The 27,178-nt window shown below is 40.8% G+C and overlaps 1 protein-coding gene across 3 annotated transcripts in view; it reads left to right on the top strand.

The window, feature by feature from the left end:
* TGFBR3 (transforming growth factor beta receptor 3) overlaps positions 1-27,178 on the top strand; it is a 121,966-nt gene that overhangs the window by 64,171 nt on the left and 30,617 nt on the right. For all 3 annotated transcript variants that reach the window (XM_040072376.2, XM_040072377.2, XM_040072379.2), the window contains exons 4-6: positions 8,189-8,326; positions 20,795-20,978; positions 26,369-26,537. In XM_040072376.2, coding sequence (XP_039928310.1) covers positions 8,189-8,326; positions 20,795-20,978; positions 26,369-26,537 — 491 coding nt within the window. The remainder of the gene's footprint in view (positions 1-8,188; positions 8,327-20,794; positions 20,979-26,368; positions 26,538-27,178) is intronic.

Below are 27,178 nucleotides of genomic sequence, written 5' to 3'. Positions count from 1 at the left end.
TGCAAGCCCTTAGGATTTTGTTCTAAAGGGCTCTCTTTCATCCAACTGTTGGATATAACTGCAAAGTCAGTGTATGGGCAGGTCAGTTTTCTAGCTGGTTCTGAAACCTTAGATCTTTATTAAAAACAATGTGTCTCTGCATGGAACAGGTGTCAAACTCAGGGGTGATGCTTCATCCCTACTGATGAAGGGAACTTTGTTTAGTTCTTATCTTGAACACATTTTTGGGCTGCCATTTAATGGCTGAGGTCAATTGGTCTGTTCAGCCTAGGGAAGAGGAGACTGAGGGGAGACCTCACCACATTCTACAGCTTCCACAAGAGGGGAAGAGGAGGGGCAGGCACTGATCTCTACTCTGTGGTAACGGGTGACAGGACCCAAGAGAATGGCCTGAAGCTGTGTTGGGGGAGGCTTAGTTTGGATATTAGGAAAAGGTTTTCACCCAGAGGGTGTTTGGGCACTGGAACAGCTCCCCAGGGCAGTGGTCACATCCCTGAGTCTGACAGAGGTCAAGAAGCATTTGGACAATGCTCTCAGGCACAGGCTGGTGACTCCTGGGGATGGTGCTGTGCAGGGCCAGGAATTGGACTCCACAATCACTGAGGGTCCCTTCCAACTCAGCTTGTTCTGTGATTCTCTGATTTTTTCCTCTGAATCATTAATTATGGGAACATCATGCATAATTCAAAACAGTTTGTTATTGGATGTTGGCGTGTTCATGTGCTGTAGGACTTAAGTTTTAAACTCTTTGTGTCTAGCACAGCACACCCTGACCTTCAGCCCCTATTGCAGGACAAGCGGGGGTGAAGGGAGAAGGAGTTTTCAAACACCTTTTGGTCAAAGGTTTTTGAGAGTACTTCTTAATGAAGAGAGTGCAGTGGGCTGCAGGTCAGAGTTTGACAGTCCTTATCAGCTTTTCTGTTTTCTTGTCTTCTTTTTTATGGAGCCTGGTTTTCCAGTCTGGGTGGTTACAGTCAAGAGATTGTGCAATAGTATTGTCTCTTTTATGAAGTAATGTATGGGACCACATCAGTCTCTGGTTTAATGCCAGTAGCTTCGGTGGAATTATGCCAGGGGTGAATCTTTCCCATGATTTTTAAAACTGAGCTATAACTGCTGTTTAGTCCATCTGATTCTCTAGTATTGTGTGGGCGAAAAGGTCCAGGCAATGCCAATCTGTTTGCAATCATATACGGTAACGAAGGGTTGGTTTTAAAGTTAGAGTGTTGCATGAGCCTTGGAAGTAAACTTCAGTTCCTGATGCTACCTGGGACTCAGATCCATTCCCTGAGGACTGAGTTGTGCCTCATCCTGGAAGTAACAAAGGTCTTTCCTTCCTTTGTGCCTCACGTGTCGCAGCTCGGTCCCTGCCCCGGCGGCATCCGTGAGCGCTGGTCTGGCAGAGAGAGGGTGGCACGGTGTGTCCCTGGCAAGGGCTGCGAAGGTGACACAGTGTTGGGTTCTGTGGGAGAAGAGGTTACTGTCTGTGGGGATGACTGCTTGCTTTTAGTGCCACTGCAGTTTCCCTGGAGTCAGTGGTTTCTCTGATACGGCTTTGAAGATCTGTGATTTCTGGGGTGAGTTTTCAAAAACTGGTGCTTGCTCTGTCTGAACAGAGTCTGCATTGGAGGAGCTTCCCAGAAGGGAAGCAGTAGGATCTCATGTGCTTTTAGGAACGTGCTTATACAATCTCTTGATTTAAGAGTGCAAATATGTAGTCCTGTGAGCAAAGTTACATTCAGGCTGTAACACCATGTGAACATATTTTGAGTTTCTTGGAAAAATCAGCAAACTCTCTCTCAGAAACTCTTGGCTCTGGAAAGCTGGGTATTGTGATCTAGTATAGCTGGCTTGGTATCAAATCTGTAACACAATATTCAGTGAGCATAGCAAAAATATGAGGGGGAGAAAAAAACAGTATTCCATTTTGAATCACAATCCCTGTCTAAGGAGTATGCTTTTTCTTTACTTTAGAATAAAAGTATCCTTCCCAAAGTACTTGGTAAACACTTCTGAAAAGTGGTGCAGTATCAGATATCACCTGTTGAGGTGGATTAATGGAATAATTTTTGACTGAATCCTATTATAGCCAATGTACCAGCATTATATTATTTTAAGTGAATTTTAGTAGAAATTCCAAATCTCTTAAATTGATAGACACAAGTGAACTGTAAAAATAAGTTTCTTCATATTAATTTCTTTGACTTGCAATACCAGAATAAACTATGCTCTATAAATATTGTATTAACACAAAGAGTGAGAACGCTTAGGGCAGAGATAGGTATAAATTTTCACATTTCAGCTCTAATTTTGCCTGCTTTGAATGAGTTAATCTTTGCAGCGGAGTAATGAGTTAAGATGTCATAAATCTGTCTTTACTGCATCACTTGTAAGTCAGAAAATGTGCTTATGGGATCTGAGAGTTAAAATTCCTTTTTTCTTCTTTTTTAGAGAACAGCTGTCTAAGCCTAGCCAGTGTAATTCAATACAACACCACATATTTTGTCCTGGCTTATTAGCACAGATTTGTAATGGCTGTTTTGGAAAATGTGCTGTGAATTTATCTAAAGGTCTTCATGCCGGAATAGTTAATTCAACTTTACAAATCCTTGGCACTTAACTTTCATCTTTTTAGAACAAAACACAGAGCCTTTGATTTGATGCCTTGAAGTCAGCAAAACAGAATGGTTCTTTAACAGCAGCGTTTACTTTGATCAGTTTTCAGCATTCGTGTCCTTGCCTTTCACGTAGCACAAATTGCTTTACCAGAGTAGCAGGGCAGGAGCCCATAGACTGTTTTTGTAGTTGGTTTCTGTGGCGATACTCAGCCTTCCATGAAACTGATCTCTGGGGACAGAAGCCTCTGCAGCCTTAACCTCGCTGCTGCTGGAGACCTTGAAGGAACTGTGCAGAGTGTGCAGCCGCCGTGGGTCGGAACGGAGCGGAGGCAGCGGCTCAGCAGTGCGGCGGAGCTTTGACGGGCACTGCGCCCACGAACGCAAAAAGGCGTTCCAGCAAACAGGACAGAGCCGCTGCGCTTCACGGCACGGTTCTACTGAGATGCTTTTTGAACTGGAATGTGTAGGTTTTGTTCTGCGTTTTCAGAATAGCTTTAGTCTGTAATTTTCAGCTATGACCCAATTGTTGTATTCCTCACAAGTTAGTCATGTATTATTTGGAGGAGTGTGTGCCAAAGAGGGCCAGACGTGAGTCTGAAGAGGAGCTTCCTCTGACAAACAGCTGCTGAAGTTGAGCCTTGCTGGGAGGACCATTGCTGACACACATGCCCAGAAGGTCTGGCCCTAGCTATTGATTGCACAATGAAAATGCTGGCTGTGCAACAGCTTTGTGATCAGATGAACCCTTCACTGGGATTCAGGAATGTGTTGGACCATATTGATTTATTTTCCTGTACTGTTGTGCTGCTGTCTGCTTGGATAACATGCTGTCTCTTAATATATTTTTAAAATAATATGGGCAAAGCAATAGCAGCTGCTTTTTAAATGGACTAGGTGACCTAAAAATGCCCAAGTTTGTTTAATAATTCTGGCTGCATTTTCTTTTGGTATTGTTTGACCAAACTGGTCACAGAGCTGCCTGAGGTGCAGAAGACTTTGACTGAGGTAGTGTGTTGTTGAGAAGTATAAAATGTGTGTCTTTTATAAGCTTCTTTGAAAATCTGGGAATGGATAGAGAATGTCCCTTTTTGCATCCCTGATTTTCTTTTTTTTTTTTAAGCTTATATGGGAGTTTCAAGAAAAAGTTAGGAATTTTAACACAAAGTTCAGTGAGTTTAGAGTTTCACACTGTGTCTTCAAAACACTCTTCACAGCACTGAATACACATAGGATTGATTTCTGATGGAGTTTCTAGGTAAGGCTTCACATAATTATTTAGTAATATGGATTTTGCCAGTGAAAATACAAAAAGGAAGGGAAAATTATAGTTATCTCTTGTGCTATTAATTAGAAACTTTTTTTTTTTTGAGGTTTAAAGCAATCCAGTATCTTTCTATCAATTTGTGTTGTGTTTTGAAGGTGCTATGAACTATAGATATGTGCAAAAGGACGTGCCTTGAATGGCTCTTGAGCTAAGATGAGACAGAATGGTTTCTGGGGGAGGGGGATCGCTTGGGACCAGCCAATATATGGTATAACTACAGGCACAGTGGGGGCACTGCAGCAGAAAGGACGTTTTGTTGAGGTTGCTGTAGAGACAGGGGTGAAGATCTTCCTCTGCAGTGCTGTGGATGGAGGCAGCCATGCCAGAAATTAGCAAAGGGTCAAGTCAGTGGGAGCACAGCTGTGGCAGCAGAAAGCTTAGGAGGCAGAGCTAAAGAGAGGGCTGGTGTTGTGCTGGAGGTGCTGGTGCAGCTGAAGTGTTGAACTTGTGCTTGTGTCGATGTCATAACCTTTAATGCCTTAGAGTCCTGTAAATCCTTTCAGTCTCTGAAGCAGGAATGGGAGGCGGCATTTGAGTGCCTCTGATGCATAGTCAAAATCCAGGCTTTCACTTGGACTCAGCAGTTCAAACCACTGTCCCTCACATAAACACCTCTCTGGTGAGCTGTTCTGACCATGCCTGCCATACTTGGGCTGAAATTTCCATGTGATACCTGCCGACTGCAGTTATACAATGTACAAAACCCAAATGCTTGGCAGCGGGGTTTTGGCGTAAGGATCTTGAGTGCTGGTAACCCCCCAGCAGTTTGCTTGAAAAATTTTCCAAGGACCAGAAGAAAGTCTCTCCTAATAGATACCACTGCTGTGTATCATCAAGTACTGACAGTGATGTTGGAGCAGCTGTAAATATAAGGCGGGAAAGAGTTACACTATGAGGAGTGTGTTAATTTTGTACAGCTTCTCAGTGGGAACAGTCACATTCAGCCTTTGCTACCCAGCAGGTAGGTTCCTCAGCAGTGCTAGCTCTGAAGCAGTAACTGCTTATGAAAAAGATGATGACCAATATGGTCCTGAGCAGTTTTTGTGGAGCTCTAGGTTTTGGGTATTTTTTTTTTTTTCCAGTCTGTAAAACCAAGTTGGTTTTGTGTTCAAGACTCAGTTTTTTTCCTGAGTATTCTGTTGTGCAAACAAGTGTAGTGACAGGAATATATATGCTAAGGAGTATAGTGATGGAGGCTGATGCAGAAGTATGGTCACATTAACTATATTATTTCTCAAGTTTAGGACTAAGCATATAAATTTTGCATTGTATGTTTTGTTGTTTTGTCATGAGCGTCACTGAGGAGTGCAGTAATGCCAAATTATATTTATTTGGAAATTTTTCACAGAAGCATTTCATTTAGTTATGAAAACAGTTGATTTGGTGGTGAAGTCCTGTAGCTTTTCCCAAGGATGTGCACTTTTCAGGCAGAAATGTAGGAAAATTCCATTATGTGGTGTAACTTACCCTATAGTTTCAGCCAAAGGCATGGACAGATACATCACCACTTCTGCACGCAGCTCAAACTTTGTTGATTATTTCCATGCATGTATGGAAATAATAATGAATGTGTGTATTATATGCAGCTTTAATTTTCAAAGCTAAGGGAATAGCAACTACAAAGTCTGATAGTAGATGCAGTTGCAGAGAGTCTCTGATTTTCTCACTAAGGTAGTATGAGTGCTCTGTGTGTTCTCATGTGACTAAAACAACAGGAAGAAATCTGCATGAAAGCTAAAACATCTGTCTTGTCTGATAGATGTTGGCTTTGAGCAAATTTGTCTGAGATCAGTTGAAACAGAGGTACTTCTCCATTTCCTTATTACCCAAAGGACTTGACCTAGCTGTTTCTGAGTTGAAGTTTTCAGAGTGTGCTATATGTATTGTATCATTCCCACTTTTAATAAATAATGAAGGTTTTAAATAGCAAAAATGTTTTGAAGTTTCTAATAAGAGCCATATCTTTTACAATTTTCTTTGCATTATGACAAACACAGTCAGGGTGCAAGCCTAGGCTGAGTGCTCCTGTTGGCCAGTGCAGGAGGATTGTAACTGTTTTTTTATTCTTGGTTATTTAAGCACACAGACAATAAGTAATACAATAAGTAATTTCATCAATATCTAGGACCAAAGGAAATCATTATTGGGCATGGAAGTATGTTGGATGCCCTTTATGCCATTTGAAACTGAAAAAAAATCTGAATAAAATTTAAACTCGTATTTGTGAGATCAGAACTTCAAAAGATATAAGTAGACTACTTTAATAAACTGAGATTACAGTATTTTTATTGTTTTGTAAGAAAACATAAGCTCAGAACAAGGTAATCACATTTAATAGTTTAAACAGCTTATTATTAATTAGCAGTGATTAGAGCTGAAAAGCCACAAGAATTAATTAAAGCTTTTTAATTGTCATGAATTTAATAGCGGTTCTCAACACCTTTTCCTTTTTACTTTTGCCTCTCCATTTCTAGACAGAAGAATAAAGCAGGAATCTTGTAAAATGAATAATTTTTCTTATTTTCAGGTAACAGAACTACTTTGGCTCTACAGCTGGTAGAGCAAAGTAGTTTCTCTAGCTAGGAACGTGGCTGTTTGGCATTTCAGGTGTCTGTTCTCCCAGTAGGGCTGAGAGCACTGCCACCCTGCAGTTTGCTAAAATGGGGTATTTTATTCCTTAGAGGCAGAAAATGGAGAGAAATGTGGTTCTTGGTAGTCTGTGATACTTAGTGTTTTCTTTATGAAATGTGTAAACACCACCAGGTCTTCTGCTGGAGAGGCCAGTGGTGCCAGAGGTGGCTGCAGCGGGCAGAAGATGGCACTGCCTGGCTGCTGCCCAGGAGAGGAACTTGTCTTTTAAAGCAGCTTGGGTTTAGTACAAATATGGATTCATTCACTCAGTTTTCCAGCAAGTTTTAATGAAGCTGAACAAGGAGGAGGACAGGGATGTCCTCAGTGCTCCCAGAGGTGTGTGTGTGGGGTTTGATGTCTGTCACTGTGGGAACTGGAGACACGTTGGGTCAGTGGCGTTTCAGAATCTGCTGCACCCTGCTCACGCACAGCCAGTTGTTTGCTAGCTTTTTTGCAAGTTCTTATGTAGTGAAAAAAGGTCTCTCTGCTGTCCTCTGGGTGTCTTGGACCTGAGCCCAGGGCCTGGCTTTGCCTTTATAGTGATGGTGAGCTTTTCAAGGGGAAATAAATAAAATAAATAAGGAAAAAAATTTTAAAACCACAAACAAACAAAAAAACCCCAAGCAAAGCACAGAACCAACTAAACAAAGAACCACCCTACTTTCTATTTTGGAAAATATTTTCAACAGTAATAGGTACCTAGTTTTCAATTTGGTCTCTAGCTTTCATCTAGTTAGTTTACTGGATGAAAGGTTTCTTCCTATAACATGGGATGAAGTATCAGGCTAAATCCTGACTGCTTAAACAGCTTACTAAGTGCCACAAAACCACTGCAATATCAATTGCAAGTCTGTATATGCTAAGAAATGACAGGCTGTTCTGTTGTGTGGTTATGGTTTTGTCCAACACTAAACCCTTTCCAGGAGAGCAGTACTGGTGCACAAGGAGCTGGGCAGGATGGACTTCCAGCAAGTACAAACTGGCTGTTTCAAAGCCCCTTGTAACAGGCTGCCTCACTTCTATGATGTCCCCTTCCCTCAGATCATTTATCCTGTGTATCTTTTTAGTTTCTGAACACAGGCATTTTCTTTCCCTAGTGTATGTTAAAATTTCTTTTGGAATTCCTTCCATAAAGTGATGTCGTTCTCGCTTGTGTTTCTGGATTTGTTCCTCCTGGTTTTTGTTTGTTTAGTTGTATTTGTTTTGCAGGCTAGATTTATGCCCTTAATAGAGTCCGCAGATGAGGTTTTATACTCTCAGCCAGCTTTGTAGACTACCATCTAGAAACCAGGAATCAGAGTTTGCTTTGCAATTCTTTTTATCTCCTTGTTCCCCAGCTCTCTGCTTAGTGGTTTGACCTTTTGCATAAGCTATTTTTCATCAGCATTTGCCAAAGTTCTTTTTAGCAGCGCTTTGCAAGCATAGAGCACAAATGTTAACTATTTCATATTTTATTTTCTCTGTGCTCTTCTGACTGAATTTGTGGAGGTAGATTATTCTATAATCTTGAGTCAAGAGGTCTGAATGCTAAAAGTCATAATATATATAAAAATTACCTTTGATTCATTGTTTCAAATTCCAGGAAGTATTCACATATTTCTGTGTTTTTCTGTAGGTCACATTACATTTGAATCCAATTTCATCGGTGCATATTCACCAGAAGCCTCTGGTGTTTCTTCTCAACTCTCCTTTGCCTTTGGTCTGGAAGCTGAAAACAGAAAGACTGGCACCTGGAATCCGAAGAGTTTTCTTTGTAAGTGTACACAGTCCTCTGGCCTGCTCTCTGTCATAGCTGCTTGTTGCATAAGGCATGGAGTTAATGGCATTAATTTGGATTTTTTTCAAACTTGGATTAAAAAAAAAGTTAAGAGGGGGTCAAGTTTCATTGTAGGGCTCCGGGGAGCAGTTAGGTGGTAGGGCAAAGCAGTTTGGAAAAAGTAGCCAATTACTTGTTATGTTGAATTTAAGGAAAGGAAAGCAAAACTGCTTTTCAGAATTTGCACATCGTATAATTGTTGATACTAACAGCCATTTGAGTTCAAAAAGCTTTGAGATTATACCAGATTGCCAGTCCTGATTGGAAGTCTAACCGCACCATAAAGCAAAAAAGCCTCAGAGCAATTGGAAATATTAAGAGTGGATGCTAATTGTGTGGTCTGTGACCAAAACAAGAATTTGTATGCATTGAGCTCAAAATGTCCAGTTATGGTTTATGTCTCTGATGAAGCTTCGGTCTATTGAAATGACCAAGCTAAGCCCAGAATGAAGTCATTTTTATTTCTCAGAAAGACTGGAGCACTGCTTATAATGCAAGATCCAAATATTACCTAGTATTTGTAAATCATGTCCTTACAGTTTGCCAGGACGTTCAAGTTTGCTATTTGTAGTGAAACAGACGAGTTGTTTGGATTAAATTTTTAATGCATGACATCATGTCTAATCATGAGTTGTCTTTATGAAAGTTGCAGCTTTCACTATATTCAACTCTAATTGCAGAATTAAACTTGTTTATTTTTAGTGGTATCCTTAATAGGGCTTAATTTTGCTCCTCCAGCACAGCTGACAGTGGTAGGCAAGATTGTTTCTGCAGCACCCAGTGGGAACTTAGTTGTGTCTCTGTGCATCAGCAGGACAGGAAACTGGACAGTGTGCAGCATTAGGACACTGAGAAAGGACACTGCTCTCTCAGTTGGCCTGGTGTGGTGGTGACATGGTTAAGTGCACCAGGAGTTCGGTCACTTGCTGGATGCTTCAAGCTTTCTGGAATTGTTTTTTTTTTTCCCTGTCATCAAGGTGTAAGAGTAGGAGTAGCCTTGATAATTTGAACTTTGAAGGACTTAGTCCTGTTTCCAGTACAGTGTGTTAGTGACTGGTGCAAAGAATATGGACTTGTTTTTATTCTAAGGTATTCACAATCTTAAGTTTTTCGTTGGTGTTTTGGAGACTCATGAGTGTTATCTTCTTGTTGACCATTCCTGTTATGTGTCCTTAATGCAACCAGTACAGTTCTGGTCTGCTCAGAAAATGGCTGAGGATCAGCATGTGAAACAACAGTGGGACAAGTCCTCATTCTGCTCATGGACAAAAGAAGCAGGGTCTTTCATCAGATAATAAAGCCTTGGACCTACTTAGTTTTGATCTTCTCCTACAGGGCATTATCACTCCTATCAACTGGATTTTGTTCAGCTAGTTTGTGTTCTTGCTCTGCACCCAGGATTTTCCCTCTCCCCTTATCTTGCTCTGAGAGTGGAGAGATGTTCTGCTGAGACCCATCCATTTCTGCTCAGCTGATTGTGCTGGAGTTCAGATGGTGTTCGTGCTGACCTTGCTTGGTTTGTCTCAGTGGGGTTTCAGCAGCCTGCCTTAAGGCATTGGAACAATAGGAATATGCCTAAGGCTCTGGCTGCCAAAACGGTACCATTAGTAAGTGTTTGCTGCAGAAAACTGTTTCAGGTGCTGAGGTGAGCAGCAGCAGTCATGATTCTTGCCAAACAAGACATTGCCTGACCTGAAGAACTGCCATTGTAGATTTGGCCACTGATGCTGCAGGGAGCAGTGGACTGTTTCTCAGACGAGGCAGGAGTACCTGGTGGGCACTAAAGATTTGCTGCTGTGTTGGGGGGACTCAAATCAAATGCCTCCTCTCAAAACTGTGCCTCTTAATCTCTGCTGGTCATGGTAAGGGCTGAGTGTTGTGGTGCCTGTGGTGCTGGGGTAATCCTGCTGCCCATGGGAGCTTGCCTTTTTTTTGCAAGGGACTGAACTGGCTCTCAATGTTAACCCATCCTTAATCCATCTGAATAGCTCTCCATAACAACTTTAGATCTCCTTAAGTACCATATGAATTTATGTATTTTTCCTTCCACTGTGTTAAGGTTTGTATTTTTCTTTCCTACAAAGACCTCAAAGAACAAGATTGCAGAGTGCCAGGTACCACTATTACCTCTCTCATTTTAGTCTCTGTCATCCCTCTCACTCTCAAAGTTCACTTTGTTCTTTCCCTAAGGCGATATTTTTGCTGTAAACATAAGCTAACTTCCATCTCTTACCATGGATTCATCAGCCTTCCCACCTTTCATGGCCCAGTTTCTCAGCAGCTGAGGCACCTTGGGATGGTAAGCCATGAGGTTATGGGCTGAACAACTTTTAGATGTGATCATCATCTGTTTCTTTTCCACAATTCTGCTCTGCTCACAAGGAAAAATACATTGTTTTCGCTAAAGCTTTCTGAAAAGACAGCACAGAATCACGTTGCCCAGAAAACATGAAAAATGTGGAGAAAGTCCTAGCAGAACCCGTAGGCAAATGCAGTGTGCCAAATAGAGGGTGAGGGGCTCTAGTTTTGCATAGAGCTGTTTGCCTGTGTTGAGCTGTGCTAGTTTGCAACCCCTGTGACAGACAACCTAGGAAAGGTTGTCCCTTTCCAGAATCAAGGGTTCTTGTTTTAGGTGAGTCGTGGGGCAAAGGGACGTACTGCTTCTGCCCTAGCTGCAGAGAGGTTCCCTGCCTCTGTGCCAGAGCCTTCAGTGAGTTCCAGACAGCTGACCCCAGGACTGTGAATAGCAGCTCCAAGGGCTGCAGAGTGCAGAGCATGCTTCTGTAGCCCTCGTTTCAAAATACTTAGCTCTGTAGCTCTGAATTGCTGTCTCCTTAAATGTATAGCTGAAACAGAAAATCAAGTATTTTGAATCATTAAAGATTTCAAATTTGAAAAAGACTTTTCTAGTGCCCATGAATTCTATGCTCAAAACAGAAATCCATGGCACACATACCACAGGAGTGTCATAACTATTGTGTCTGTCTCTATGGAAGCCTCAGGCAAGATATTCGTTGATTTTCCAGCTTTTCCTTCAGACTTTCCAAACAATACATTCATTCACAATTTTAATAATATACTGTATGTAAAGTATGAATTGCAATGACTTTCACTGATTGAATCCGAGTTAGAATGGTAAGTAGTGTAAAGAAGTTTAAATGACAACTTCTGATAAAGAAGTGAAAGAATCATGTAACCATTAGTGAAGTCCTAGCTCTTTATTTCTTTTTAATATTAGCTTTTTTTTTCCTTGTAAAGTGTCATAATAAAGTTCTCAAACTGTTGCAGGGACATGCACTTTGAGTAAGTAAATAACTAAATAAAAATCAAAAATTAATTGTATTGTAAGTGACAAGGTTATTTCAAATAAAGAGCAAAGGTATCTCCAGGATATGAGCAGATGATGAATTGGAGCACGAGTGTTGTTAGTAGCATTGTACAGGTGAAGAAACCAAGGCACACAGAGCTTGAATGGTGATTGTACTGCAGAAGAGGGGGGAGTTAGGGCTGTATGTTCTCAGTGTCCTCATTAGCAAAATGGTCTGTTTCCTTCATTCTGTGAATTTATTGAGTTTCCATTAAACTAAGCTGCCCTAGGGAAGGATGAAAAGATTTCAAGCTTGTATCAGCACATATCCAAAACGCTGGGAACACACAATCTACTGAGTTGGGCTGGAGTTTAACTTATCACATAGTTCAAGCATGGATTTTTGCCTTTGGCCTGGTCCTCCATCAGTTAAGAAGCTTAAAATGAATGTGGGAGAAAATCCAGGCTTTGGGTGCATGGCTGTAATATTGGGAGAAACACAAATAACCTTATTTTTCAGCATGGACATGTAGATTTGGTGTATACATATGTGGTTTTGCACTTATTTTTTCCATGTAGTGCACATAGTGACTTGTCATTTGCTTTATCTTCATGGAAGCAGCTCATGGTTTCATTTATACAAAATGTCTACTGGTGGCTAAACTTCACAGTGGAATAAATAATCATTAAAATTAAGTAGCATGCCCCAAACAAGCCAAAGTTTGTGTTGGGTTAGCATCAGGATTTTTTTAATGTCATGTTTTGGAGAGTTTTTTCCAAAGTGGCACTGAATGGAAGCACAGTGATTCTCACAGTGACAGTACTTTGGAGGAATCCATCATGACAGGGCATGGCTGCTAAGGGGAGTCATGCTTCACTAGTCTGTTGCCTGTGGTGTCATTTCGCTTCCTGGGATGCTTTTCCTATCTATAAATCAGAAAGAACACTAGTGAGAAGTCTGGAGAGAAAATTTGAGCAACTTGATATAAACCTGACAAAAATTTTCTCTGTGTGCATGAGGAGGAAAGAATTTACAGTGTCTGCCTAGTGTGGTGTTAACAATACATTTAGCATGGGCAGGGTTATTTTCAGACTCTGCATGAGTTGCTTTATATTGGTGGGTGAAGTAGGTAATGCTGTGAAATTATTGTAATTTTAGTAAAAAAAGTCTTGAGTTTATTTTCATTGTGTTAAAAATAAATGTACCTTAGTATCATGGCATTTCAGTCCAAAAATACCTGCAATGGGTTAGCGTATGGACTGCCTGACCTAAGTAATTGTAAATCATCACTTCAGTTACCTTATTAGTCTGATTGTATATTTGTGCATGTCACAAAAATACAACAAATTGGCAATTGGGCCCTTTTCTGTTCAAGTGTTTGTGGGCTCATGACTCTGAAGAGTGTCACAAGGGTGGGAAGCTCTGTTCGGTTCACCAAGGGAAATGCTTGGCATCTGTGCATTTTTTTTTTCCTCTTCAGGGAATAAATGCCAAAATTGCATTTTAAAGGTGGGGTGAGAGAGGAAGTGAAAGGACATCACTGGTGACTAGACTGGTTAGATTAAGACAAATCACAGTTTTATGTAAGCTGGACAACTGCTGTAGAAACTGCATTTACTTGAGATCTTGGTGCAAGTCAGTATTGCAGAAAAACATTACCAGACCTCTTCCACCACCCCACTTTTAAGTTTTCATACAGCGAAATAATTTCCTTCCTTCCCATCAAGTCGTCATTTCTCTCCTTCCCTAAAACTAGTTTATTGCGAACATGTCTTGGCAAAAAACCAGAAGCTTTATGAAACGGCACAGAAAGAGAGTTTTATAGGTGCTAGTCAGCAAGTAATTTTTTTTCTTTATATTTTGTAGCTTTTTCAATTGCTTTTATAGCCTAGGAATGTCTTTACTCAGCAAATTAAAGTAGTGAGAATTAAATCAATGAAAAAAGTATCCCAATCCTTTGTGATTTCCTGTTAGAAATCACTGTTAGAATAGATCCAAAACCCCCTTAAATATCTACATATGTGATTTTATAGAATATGTGATTTAAGAAGTGATGCTTCAGCTTTTTCTCTGAATTAGTTATTCAGGCAATTGAATGAGTAAGAGTTATGGATAAAAAACACTGATGCAAACAAATAACCTTACTTGGAAGAGCTTGGAGTGAATGTGTGTTAGGGTAGTGAAATGGAAGAAGCAAGAGAAGTAATGATAAATGCAAAAACAGATCACTTGCTCTTGGTTTGAGATTTGAGAAGATGAAATGAAGGCTTTAAACAATACGAAGTGATAGAATGAAGAGTTTAATTGTTAGTCATTTCTGTACTTCTAAGAAGAAAAAAAGACATGTTCTTATTACTTTAGCCAATTGCTGATTTATTCCTCTCACTTCATGAAAATATGGTTCACATATTTTGGGTCTCTGCCACCAAACCACAGGCTGTTCTATGGTTTGCACTAGATTTGGATGACTGACAAAACTCACTGAAAAACAAGTGCTATTTGTTTTCCTGTGCCTAGTATTTAACGGGAAATCAGGAGGCTAAATTTCCAATCACTGGTTAAACAGACCCAGATGTGAACTGAGTGCTCTGCTAGGAGAAGAGTGAGGAAGGATAGGAAATGCATGACTAGTGATAAATTTGGTATAAATAGTGACCTTTCACTATTCAAAGTAAAAGCAGTAGATTTTCAGTGTTGTGTAAAGGTGTGAAGAGGAATTTAAAAGGATGTTTACATTACTGTAGAATCCTGAGTTTGCTTTTTTTTTTTTTTTTTAAATAAATCTTCATCATTCTTCTACTCAGGAGCTGGAAATAATCCTGTAGTTGCCCTTTTCCACTTGGAAAAGTTCATATTCTCCCTTCCCCTCCCCATACTGTTTCCTTGCCTTTTGAAAAAATGTGAAAATTAACATTTTGTGTCAAATTAAAAGCAGTGTTTAGTAAATGGCAACTCTTACTATGGTTTTTACAATGGTAAATTTCCCTGTAGACTTTGTCTCCTGGCATGATTCAACCCTGGCAAAATACTGCTTTTCTAAAGTCTGTATAAATGGATTACTCCCAGAAATATTAGGGGAACCCCAGGCTACGTACAGATTCTCATGTTCTTGGCAAAAGGGCGGAAGGATTTTGTCAGCAGTAGGAATAGCAGAAAATGACCAGATAGTAAATACATGCTTGAAAATGATGCATGTAAAAGGAGTTTAAGAGTACAATAACCCCAGTAAGGCATCCTTAAATGTCCAGGAGGGTTGAGGGTTTTTTTCCCATTCAAAGCTTGCTTCAGGAAGACATTGCAGAAGATGAGTGCTATTTCTGGCTTAGGAAGCAAGATATAGTACATGAAATGAATATGCAGAGTGTGGTAAAAAAATTCAGTGTGTGTGGTGTCCCAAAATAGGGAAATTTTATGATATATAGCTATCCTCTGCTTTCACTGTAATCACTTTGTTTTGGGCAGAAATACTTCAAGAATACCAACTTGCCAGTAAATTTCCCAGGAAACTAGGCAGGTCCTTGTGCCTTAGTTTCTTCTTTCATGGGACTTCAAAGGCTGGCAGTTTTTGGGAGCCTGGTTTGCTAAGAGTGTCACAGAGTTCATACTAGATCCCATGTGATTTAAGACATCACTCAGAACTCAAGCTTTATTACATGGTGTTTGTTTCAGCTTTGAGAGTGGGCTGTCTCTGTGGGTCACTGCTCCAACCAGAACTTGCATTAGGAGTGTGGATAGGCCAGATCTGGATGATGCTGCCTCTTATATCTCCTGGTGATCCTCCTCATTGCTTCCTCTGGCTGATCCTGAGCATTCCTCCTTCTCCTGGTGCCTCTAGGAGCCCAGACCCATCACTTTGAGATCCAAGACAGCTGGTAGTCAGGAGGATGGGGAGTTTATGTTAATCCAGCCTGCAAGAGTGGGGAAACAAAGACTATTTGGGCTTTTAGTGGTTGAGGTGTGTTCCCAAACTAATCTTGAAGGAGGCTGAAGGACCTGGAACAGGCACCTGTGATAGTCTTTTTTCTTCTGTATGGTCATTGCTCCTTCCTTTCTTTGCTTGCTTCAGTAAACAGGGGGCTTAGCCAGTGGAGGTTTACAGAAGCAGGCAGTGGATTTTGGCAGACTACTGGTGTTAGTGACGTGGAGGTAATAAATCACAACAGGTTGTGTTACTGAGTCACTGATTCCAGTGGAAACTATAGCTGCAGTTGCATGATAGGCTTTAATTCTCCCCTCACTTCTTCTGCTGAATTGCCTCTAACTTGAAACAGAATCCCTGGAAAAGCTTCTGCTACCTTATTTTGTTCATATCAAACAAGTGCTACATTGAGTCTATTAAGATGTTGTTAAATTAATGTGAGATGTGGACAATTGCCTGTGTGCAATTAATAAACTCCTGCTGAGCCTTAAACTTTGGGAACAGATTTCCTCTTTACACGGATTTTCTTGTTTGTTTCTTTATCATTCTAGTAACTGTTCCTTAGGGGTTTTGAAAGTTCTACTTGATTTGACACAGATTCAGCTTTGATAGAAAATCCCAGGATCCTTTTTTCTAGATATATAAAGGTGTGCAGGAGTCTGCTCTCTGATCTTGTACTGTTCTGCTTTCATCCTGAGAAAAAATTGAAGAGCCTTAATTATATGAGGATCTTTGGGAGCTTCCAAACTGAGTATCTCCTAAGAGGTTGAATTAAAATCTAAAGTGTAATTAAGATAATGCTTCTTGTGTGTGTGTTTTCAAAAATGTAAGAACTCGAAGTGGAATTTTGTAATGACTGCATGTGGTCTTGAGAACACTAAAATGAAAAACTTTGTCATTGCTTGAAAACATCACACCTCTGTGGCTGTAAGGACTATGCACATTTGATAGGTGGCTCACAAATGTGGCCTGTAATTTCAAAAGCAGCATCTTCCTTATTCACTTGTTGAAGAGAATTGTTCTCTTTATGATTAAAGTATGTTGTGTATGGGTTTATGAACAACAAAAGATACATTTTTGAGTTTTGGAATACCTGGTATTTCTCCATCTATGGCTTTATTTTTCGTGTGTAAGAGTATGAAATCACATCAGAGTACAATTCCAAAAAACACCAGCTGACTCTTGATCCCATGTAGGCTGCTCCGATAGTTGGTTCAATCTTTTCATTTTATTTTGAGCAGGTATTCTCCTCTCCTGCATGTTCCACCACAGGTCTGATACTGTACAGCTCTGATAAAAATATGAAGGATGCTGCTTCTTTTCCTTCTACTATATTTGCCTCAGTGATGGCTTTAGGAGTGGATTAGGTGATCACTTGTGCTGGCAGGCCCTCGATGGGTGGTGGTGTAGCTGTTGGGAGGGGAGGGGTTGGTTCATGCTGTGTAGACACTTCACTTTGTATTCTGAGTCATGTCCCAGAGGTGCCAACCTCTCTCTCAAGGCTAAATTACGAACTTGCTTCCTGCTTGGGAGTTCTGAATTATAACTACGTTAAGTACTTAAAATGTTATAAAGCAAAGTAAATGTCCCCCTGGATCAGATTCAAAGTAAAAAAAAAAAAAGGCAATAAAGGTTTAAAAGGAGAGAAGGAAATAGGTAAAATAAGAAACAGAATATGTTATTTTGTGTGTGCAGTATTCACGCTCACCACTGTATACATTTGAGATGACTCAGGTTTGGCTCTGAGAGTTGCTCCCTCTGGGGAATAGTAACTTATGGCATTTGGCACTTCTGCCAGGTGACTGATGTCCTGAACTACCACAGCAGCCCTGCAAGAGCAGTTTTATTCAGACTGGAAACTTTTCTTACGGGCCGTGTGAAGGCTATTTTTGTTTTGTTCCCGCAGCATGAGGGGTGTATGTTTCCTTGCCTTGGTATGGTGCAGAGAAAATTTCAGGCCCTATTTTCCCCAGTGGTCAGCAGGGTAATAGTGCATGCAACCAAAATGTGTTCTTAAATACGTTTGTTCTTTGACGGAATGCTCCGCTTTTGGTAGCAAATTTTCAATATACTGTGCTTGCTCCTCATTTCCTCTGAGGAACAATTGAACTGTGGCGTTTGCTGTGGTTAGTGGCCATGGCCAGTATCTTTTGGTCTTGTGGACTGATCTTCCATGTCCAGCTTCTTCATTTAGCCTCAGAAAAGTGACAGAACATGTAGGTTTACTCAGCAGCAGATGTTTCCAGTGCAGCTCTTTTTAATGTCCTCACAACTGGAAGAAATGGAGCTAGGGCACTTTTTCCACTCTGCAACCTCAGAAAGTAACACTGAAGGAGTTGAAGGGAGGAGATAAGAGTGTCTGTGGCAGCACTTTTAATCACTCAATCAGTGCCCAATTAGTGCTCAGATAAAAGCTGGTTAATTCCCAAATATTTAAAACATTATTTGACTTTAATGCTTTGCATTATGCTAAACATGTTAGATTTGCTTTTGGTTCGTTCTGGAGAGTGAGTAGTTAATGTTCAAGGCAGGTGTTGAAACAGTGATGGTTGCCTTTTTTGGAAGGGTTTGTTGAATACTCTCCAGAACAAATAACGTGCTTGGCTCACTTAACCTTGCCTTAGGTCTGTGTAGTAAAAATCCCAACATTGGCAAACCCAGCAGAGCTCTGCAGTGCTTTCTAAAACCTGGGTAGTGGAACCAGCATTTCAAATAGACTTTAGTATGTGATTGAAAAAAATAAATATTACAAGCTTCATATTTATTTAAAGATGTTTACTGTATAATCACTTAGTGAGGGTGCTTGTGCCAGACTTTTTAGTTGCTCTGCCTTCTGTATGTTGGTTCCTCCCTTGTAGCTCTTGGTAAGGATCTGTCCCTCAGGAAGACATTTGTCATGCTGCAGGATGATGAAAAAGGTTTTCAAATTTTAATTAGTAATAGATGAAAAACTAAGTGTATTCTGAGGAAGACAGCTGTTGTGTCTTCCTCAGATACATTTAACTATCTCAAATGAAAAGTACAGCAAGAATGTGTTATTGCATATTGAATATTTTCTCTCATGTTGTACTCAAATGTTTAAAAAGACACACTGATGCTGCTTTACCCTGATGCTGACCGTAAAAAAATATGGAAACAATGTGTAATCGAAAACCAACTGCTGTACTCACTGGATAAACTGTTTGTCTCTGAGGGTGGAATGCCAACATCTATTTAATATTCCTGCAAAATAATCACTGATTACGTCCTTAAATCCTGTGAATTTCGTGCATGGAAGATTTTTCTAGTTAGGCCAAAGCTCTATGAAGCTGTCCCACATGTGTCTGATATAAAAGTACACAATCCAGCATGACCTGTGTCAATGTCATCCTCTGAGACCGTGCACTTGGAATTTACACTGAATTTGATGTGTTAGGAGCATCTTTACAAATGTGCATAATAAATGCTGGCATTATAGCCGGAGGCACAGGGAAGAATTTGAAATTTGTGCATCTACTTATGTAGAATTTTATAGTTTATGTATCTACTTTGACTAACATTTGCAAGTGCTAAATAATTTGGTATGTATCACCTTAAAATAGTCCAGCAACAGTAGCTTCAGGGGTGGGTGATAATAGTTTATTGCCATTAGTTAATTTCTGTATTTGGAACCTGGCTTCAGATAATCTGTGTAAAATAATTAGGTTGAGAGATACTTGGGTGTAAATACTGCTCTAGACAGAAATTATGATGTATTTTTATGATTTGTTTTTCCCTCTTTGAGTTATCAGTAGTTTTGGCTTCTTGGCTGGGTAAAAATATAAATTGTTCCACCAAAGAAGCCTGGGTTAATAGAAAGATGTGAAAAGGAAAGGGGGAGGAGAACAACAGAGTGACTCAGACTTCCTCCTGGGATGCTCGGAGGGCAGCAGAAGAAGATGGAGTGGAGGTGCTTTCATGGCACCTTGTCTGCTGCAGTGGTCTGTAGCTGAACAAACTAAAGGGACTTTGTCCAAAAAGGTCTTCACTGATGATTTCACATCTGAAAGCTTGTTCAGCTTGCTGTGCTTTCACTGAAGTGCATATTCTTCTGGGCTTGCTATTGAGATCTCAGTGAAAGCGTTCATTGAAGGACCAGCCTGGGTGGGGCAGGCAGGCCCCAGTCCTGGAGTGCCTTGGAGGAGGAGACAGTGGAGTGTAGGGATGGGCTGGGAAATGGAGGAATGCTGCTCTTTCAGCTCTTCCTGTAGGGACCTCTCGAGAGCTGACAGGTGTCCTGGAAGTGTCCTTGGCTCCATCCATCTGCAGGGCCAGCAGGGTCAGAAGGTTGCATTGTAGTAAATCTGGAATGACTTGTTTATCTCTCAAGACCAATGCGGGTTCGAGCAAGTCACAGTCTGAAGTAGTGTCTGACCCTGTGCCACCTTCTGTTTTTGAGTGATGCTACTGGCACTCCAGTGAAACTGTATGTGAACATCTTTGGCTTTCCTGCAGATCCTGTTACACTTCTATGTACTGTTTTTCCATTTTTACTGTTTTAAATAACATTTTAGTCTTTCCATTCAAGATTTCAGTTAATGTAACCTATTTTAAGGAATTTTTCAAAAGATGTATTTAACTCATCTGCTTTATCTATTAAACTAAAGTATTTCCCCGCTTCTTGTAAATAAAGCAACAATAAATACCATCCTTTTCTCTTAGCCTTTCTGTTTCTTGACGTTGTGTTTCTGGGCTGGTCTTTATATGTCACTGAGCTTGGACTCATGTTCTTTCTGATTTGGGATTTACTTCAGTAGTTCCCAGTTTTATTGAGGTTCACATTCTTGTCTGCCTTCATTTCTTCAGACCATCCTCTTCTTATTCTCTCCCTCCCCTTGCCCCCAAAGTTTATCTCCCCTTGCAGCACTGTGGTTCCACTTCTGCAGCAGTACAATTTTGGAGAGTGGCTCAGAGCCCTCTGTTATTCAGCTGTGATGTGCACCCCACCTGGGCTGATGGGAACTTCATTTTTTAAAAAACATCTCTGAAAAAGGGATCATTATGCAGATGTTAAAACATGTGACATTTGGATGTTGTTGAAAATAAGCCTTAATCACCTTCAGTCACTGCATTTGGTGTGACAGATTACATTGCTTAAACATGTTACCTGTCTGTGTTGATAAATGGACCTCATTAAAAATATGTTTTTATTCCCATCAGGTGTCTTTAGGTTCCGTTGTTCAGTTTGAGAAGGGAAACTTCTCCTTGTCAGCAGAAACGGAAGAAAAGTTTTTTCCTGAGAAAAATGAACATCTGCTACAGTGGGCCCAGAAGGAATATGGAGCGGTAACATCTTTCACTGAACTTAAAATATCAAGAAACATCTATATTAAAGTAGGAGAAGGTAAACAAAGACAAAACCAACTGAATTCATAGACACTTTTAGATACTGAGAATAAGCCTTGCTTATATTTCACTTATTTTAATTTTTAACCATACCTCTAATTTTCCAAGAAAAATTATGTGAAAGGCAAAGACAGAGAAATAAGAGCAAGCCTAAAGACCAGACCTTGTATTTAGGCAACTTTTAATGGATTCTGGTGCCATAACTATATGCTCATAAATGTGGATGTAATTGCTCAGAATCTTACAAGAGTCAAACTTGGCCTTTTAAACAGAATTAACTAGTCATGGTGATTGTTTGGGTATATTCATCTGAAGAACTGAAGTGGAGCCCTTGAAGTAGGGGGAAATTTCTAGAAAGACCTGAGTTACATTTTTATTCTTTTCAGTATTTGCTTGTTTAAGGACCCAGGTTTCTTTGGGCAAAGAACTATCGCTTGCTTTCCTCACCAAACTAAGTTACCTCAGTCTGTATTAGGTATTTTTATCCCAAGGAGAAAGATTTCCTGTCCCAGTGAGCCACGTGCCAGATTCTTCAGGTGGCCTAGTGCAGGTGGGAGAGGACTCCAGCTCCTCGGGAATTCACAGTTCCATACTGGGGTGGGGCTCAGGCTGTAGCTCCACAGCTGAGCACTGTTGGCACAACATAACTATATGCAGGAATGTCTCTACAGAAACTCCCAAACAGCTGAACTAGTTGGTTACAGAAAGGAAAAAACCAACCAAAAACCTTCTGTGAAGAAAACATTCTTTCCTAACTGCATGATCATTTGATTTCCTAACACACGAGGTTTGCCCCCCAAAATCAGAACATGCCTGAGTTAGTTCTATCCAAATCCTGCCAAATTTGTAGAGGATTCCCCTGTGTAGTTTTTTGTTGTTGTTTGTTTGTTTTTGTTGGTGTTTTTGTTTCCCCCCCTGGGTTTTTTTTGGGGGGGGGCGGGGGTGTGGGAATTGGTGGTTTTGGTTGTGGGTTTTTTTGGTTTATTGGGTTTTTTATTCTACTTGGCACCGGTCTTGTACTCTAATGCCAGAAAATCATTCAGAAATACACTTACTAGCTTATTAAAGTGCTCTTGAAACATATGAATGGGAGTAGTGGGCTCTGCATTGTGGAGACAAGTATTTAATTAGGTATGTTGAAAAAAACATAAAAAATTTTGTTTGTTGATTTGCACGTCTCCAGTCAAATCAGGAGACTAAGGAGGGAAGTTTTGCATCATCTTTAGAATGCACTAAAACACAATTTAATAAGCAGTAAGTACACAAAATGGAACTTGGCAGGCAACCAAAATAGACAGTTCCTGAGAAGGCTCCTACAAACTAGCTCAGCTGTAACTGTACTGGATTTTGGTTTAAATTCTTGCAGAAGGATGAATATGTGAGCATGTGTGGGGGTTGTGCATGTGTTCAGGGGTGGGGACGGGGTCAGTTCTTGAACTGCGGCAGTCGTGTGCGGAGTTCTGTGCACACCACGTGGGATGTGGTCCTGGTCTGCTTCTCTGCAGAGCGAGCAAGAGAATCACTGGATTTCACAAACCACAGCATACAATCATGTGCAATTTAGGCTTTTCATACAAAACTTACGCTCCTCGTGCGATTTAGTGAGGTACCCTCAGCTGACAGTCTGTGAATCACTGCTAGGATTGCTCCTAATCAATAAGTGGTCATACAAAGCAGCTCCCTGCTATGTGACTGGTACAGAATTTGATGGCTGTATCCATATAATTGTCTACATTTCAGCTTCACTCAAGCTAGACAAATCTGAAACCGGAAGCTGTAACATTTTAAAAGTGTCGGCTGTAGCTGAATACAGCAAACAGAAAATGCAAGCTAAAGGCTTCAGAAAGATCTGAAGATTCTATTCTTTCATAGAATAAAGCTGCTTCTCATGCCATGGGTCTCTGAAGTCACTTTTGAAACTGCAAATGAAAGGCAGCTGAGAGCACTAGAAAACTGGCTCAGGGCCAAGTGCCCTGATCTGAATCCTGTTGATTCTAAAGAGTGGCTGATCAAGTACTGCAGGGTTGGTGATCATAGCAAGAACTCCAGGGGCCAGAATGGGGGTTTGGAGAAGGGGGCACAAGAAGTGGAGTTCTTGTTCTTGCCTTGGCTTGTGAAAAGAAGGAGATGGCAGAGTGACTGCTGTGATAATCACTGTCAGTCTAGAAAGCAGGACTGCTCATGGTGAAAGTGGTCTTGGTACATGTTTTTCAGCAGAAGGTAGTTTAATTCCTCATGGTTCAGTAAGACGTGATTAAACAAGCCAGGAAGTCCTACCATTTAGCTAAATATTATCTAATACTTCCAGTATCACCAGTAAATCCAGAGCAAATGTACTAGCCTGGAGGGACCCTAATTTCAACACATCCCTTAGCTGAATAAGAAAAAAAAAAATTAGCCTTAACAGTAGCTAAACTGGAAAATGTCCAGTGTATTTACAGACAGTAACACTGTGCTTCTGCCTGGCAGAAGCTGAAGCATCAGTCCTGACTCTGAATTTATAGCCAGTACCCAGCAGTGCACATATCCTGCATACCATGCTTGCTTGGTTTAATGCTTGCACGTGGTCACTTGGTGTCCTGCTGCAGGATAAGCACTGCCTAGAGTTTGCATCCTCCCTCCTGAGGCCCCTGTAGGCCCTTCTCTCATCCCATTTCTACCCTGCCATTAAATGCCAGTGAAGGTTCTGATCTCTGTTGTGCTAAGGGTTAGCAAACTGCAAAATACACATGAATAAACCCTACCCTCAGAGTGCCCAAGGAAAATTCCAAACACCTTGCTTATGCCCAGCTCAGACTTTGAAAAGCAAGCTCTGCTTGGATGGGATTTTTATTGCTGAATCCAACTGCTGCTGCCCAGGGAGCCACACTTGATTAACAGTGCTCATTTGCACAGATACATCCTAAGGATGATGTTAAACTTGGATATTCAACTTTCAGCCAAGAACCTGCGGATGACACCTAATTTGTGCAGAATAGAGCAGGCAGTGTCTGTCCACATCAGTAAAATAAAAGTGCTGCCACAGAAACTCCAGCTGCTAGTGTGCAGGCAGCCTGGCACTCGCCGAAGGAGGAGGAGGAGGCTGCTGGCCACTGCTCACAGCTCCGCAGCTTCCTGGCCAGCGGGGCCCTGGGCACCCCAGCCTGCTGGCCAGAGAGCCTCTGCTGGGGGGGTTACCTGCCGACCTCACGTCTCATTGCGTATGGGGAGTCGGGGGAGATTGGAGAGGCACAGAATCCATAAACTGACTTTCTTGGCTGGGTTGGTCATGTTTTTAATTGATTGCAGACACCTGCAGTCCCTTTCCAGAGTAAGGAGACAGCACTGAAACTAAGAAGAGATGTGTAGTGAGCAAAGAAAGATGAAATGGATCCCCTTTTCTGCTCCAGCCCGATTTTGGTAACTGGTGCAGATGAGAGTAAATACGTTCTGGTGTGAATGTCAAGTAACCCGTGATAGAGTTAAAATCTGCTGCAGAGGAAAAGCATGCTGTCGAGTGGAGGCCCAGGCTGGGGAGTCTCCGTGCTTCTGGCGGCAAGAGCAGCACTTCTGGAGAGCTCCAGAGACGCCTAATGGAAGTGCCAGGAGCAGGAACTGAGTTCTCTGCAATGGCAGAGGATAGCACGTGTGGTAATTACCCACAAACTACTCCAGAACTGTTGTTTTATGGCCTGAATCATGTACAGCAGTTAAGATGCAAATGCCTAGTGTCTCTCTCTCTCTGTGTATATATATTTAAAATTCAAGCTCAGCACAGACCATTTGGGATCATTTTCCATTCTGTGCTGTTGTGGGAGGAGCTGGCAGAACTGCAGCTGCATTCAAGGCTAATCTGGCAGGGCACATACCAGATGCTGGAGAAGTGCTTTGCTTGGGCAGTGTGAATAGTTACAGCCTTTTACAGCTTTAGTAGCTTCTGTAGGGGACACAACAGGGTTAATATTCAAAGGCTGCTTTGTATAAGATCGGGAGAAGAAACTCCCCTGATTGTTTCTGCAGAGAGCAGGGTCACAGGAGTCTCTGGTCTTCCTGCAAAGTTGGGTAGCACGCACAAATGTGCTCCAGAGGTGACAGCTCTCATTTAGAGAGTGCGTGGCCTCAGCACAGCTCATAAGAGTTTGTTCACAGTTTTCATTCACAATGCATGATGGTTGATCCATTTTCTTTTTGGTTTTGGGGGTTTTTTGTATCTTGCTACTGACCTTAATAGAAAAAGTCTTTCCTGTAAAGCAGTGGTCAAAGACCCAGCCATGTAGAATTCTATTCTTACAGGACTTCACGTGTTTGAATATGGTACTTAGTCCTTCTATGTATTATGACAATTCATTTGTCAAGCTATCTCAGAAATTAAAAATGCTTCTGATTTTCAGTGGCAATACTGTTTCTTGGGGTACAGTAATGTAGGCTGTGCATGAGAAAATCATATGAAGTGACTATTTTTTATGGTTTGCATTTTACATGTTTCTTCACCCAGAGGGTGTTTGGGCACTGGAACAGCTCCCCAGGGCAGTGGTCACAGCACCAGCCTGCCAGAGGTCGAGAAGCATTTGGACAATGCTCTCAGGCACAAGGTGTAACTCATGGGGATGGTGCTGGGCAGGGTCAGGAGCTGGACTTGATGACCCTTGTGGGTCCCTTCCAACTCAGCTGGTTCTGTGATTCTGTAATGCTCGTGTTCAGCTTTTCGGTTAAAACCAAAAGAGAGATTGAATAGTTCTGCTAGAATTTCATCATTTCAGCTATGCATATTGTGATCAGACTTCCTTAATATCAACAATTGATTCTATAATTTTCTTGATGTTTTTAACTTTCCATGTGCAAGAGAAACGCAGTATTTGTTGCTTTCTAGACAATACTGACTCTGACTACACAATACATAGAGAATATATTAAGGAAATGGAAAGTAATTTCTGTTGTATTTAAAGAATTGTAAGTTTATGATAACAAGAATAAAATTTTTTCCACAGAGAGAAGGAACTGATTCCAAAAGTTATCTCTGAGTAAATTGCAATAGAAAGAAATCTCTTGCGAAGATGCAAGGAAAAAAATTAAATGTCTTTTATTCATTTTGAAATGTTTTCACATATTTTCCTTCAGATTTATTTTCAAATTTCTCTTTGCAGGGATTTTCTTCCGTTAAGTGTTTAAATCCATGAATAGTAACTATTCTATTTAGAAGTATATATTTTATATTAGAAAATTGATGTATCAGTGCAACAGTAATCTCCCTTTCAATGTGATGATTTGTCATATGTGCTTATAATAGATGGTAGATTTACCTCCCAGCAATACAGTGTACACTGAAGTTGATGTGGTACATGCATACATCTAAGCTGATATCTGTGTTTAAAGGTCCATATGCTTTCTTTTGTTTTCTTTCTCCTGCAGATCAAGTTTTTCCTCCCTCGTGCAACATAAAAAAGAATTTCCTGTCTTTAAATTACCTTGCGGGATACCTACAACCAAAACCAGCAGAGGGGTGCCTAATGTCTAACTTAGTCCAAGAAAGAGAAGTTCATATCATTGAACTAAGCACTCCAAACTCCAATCCTAACAGGTGAAGTATCATCTAAATAGACTAAAACTGTTTGAAATGATAGCTAAAAACTTTGCTTGTCTAGTAAAAATCAACTGAAAGTAGCCATTTCATTCTTAAAGAAAAGCTTGGGCTTCACTGCTTTGCCTTAAATAGAAATTGGTTCTTCAGTATTTAATGATTTTGAATTCTGCTTCATAAACACAGGATTTTTCTGGGCACGACTGCAAAGCCCAGCTCTTCTTGCTCAATCAATCATATTTTTCCAAGGATAAGGTGAATAAGGGAATATCAGTAAGGGCAGTATCTGAGAGAGAGGTACTCTCCATACATGTTATGAGGATTTTCTAAATTGTCAAAGATACCTTTTGGGGGTAAGACATTTGAAATACTCATCCTTTGCTGTTCTTTCCTAGATCTTAGTGGGAGGACATGAGTGGGGTTTGCTTCAGATAGTCATACTTGGAAAAACTCTTCCTAAGTGCCAAGTATGACTGCTAGAATAGAAATTTGCCATGAAACTTAGACGGTTACAATTTCATCAGAGATAAGGTAGAATTAAAATCCTGTCTGCTAACTGCATTCACTGGGTATCTCACATTGGTTCTGCTCCTCACATAGCTGCACGTGAGTGCATCCTATCCCTAATGAGAAAATCACAC

This window comes from Hirundo rustica, chromosome 9 (assembly GCF_015227805.2).
Source record: "Hirundo rustica isolate bHirRus1 chromosome 9, bHirRus1.pri.v3, whole genome shotgun sequence".
NCBI classification, from domain to species: Eukaryota; Metazoa; Chordata; class Aves; order Passeriformes; family Hirundinidae; genus Hirundo; species Hirundo rustica.
Note: the sequence above shows the minus strand (reverse complement) of the source record. Positions and strands in the feature narration are given on the sequence as shown.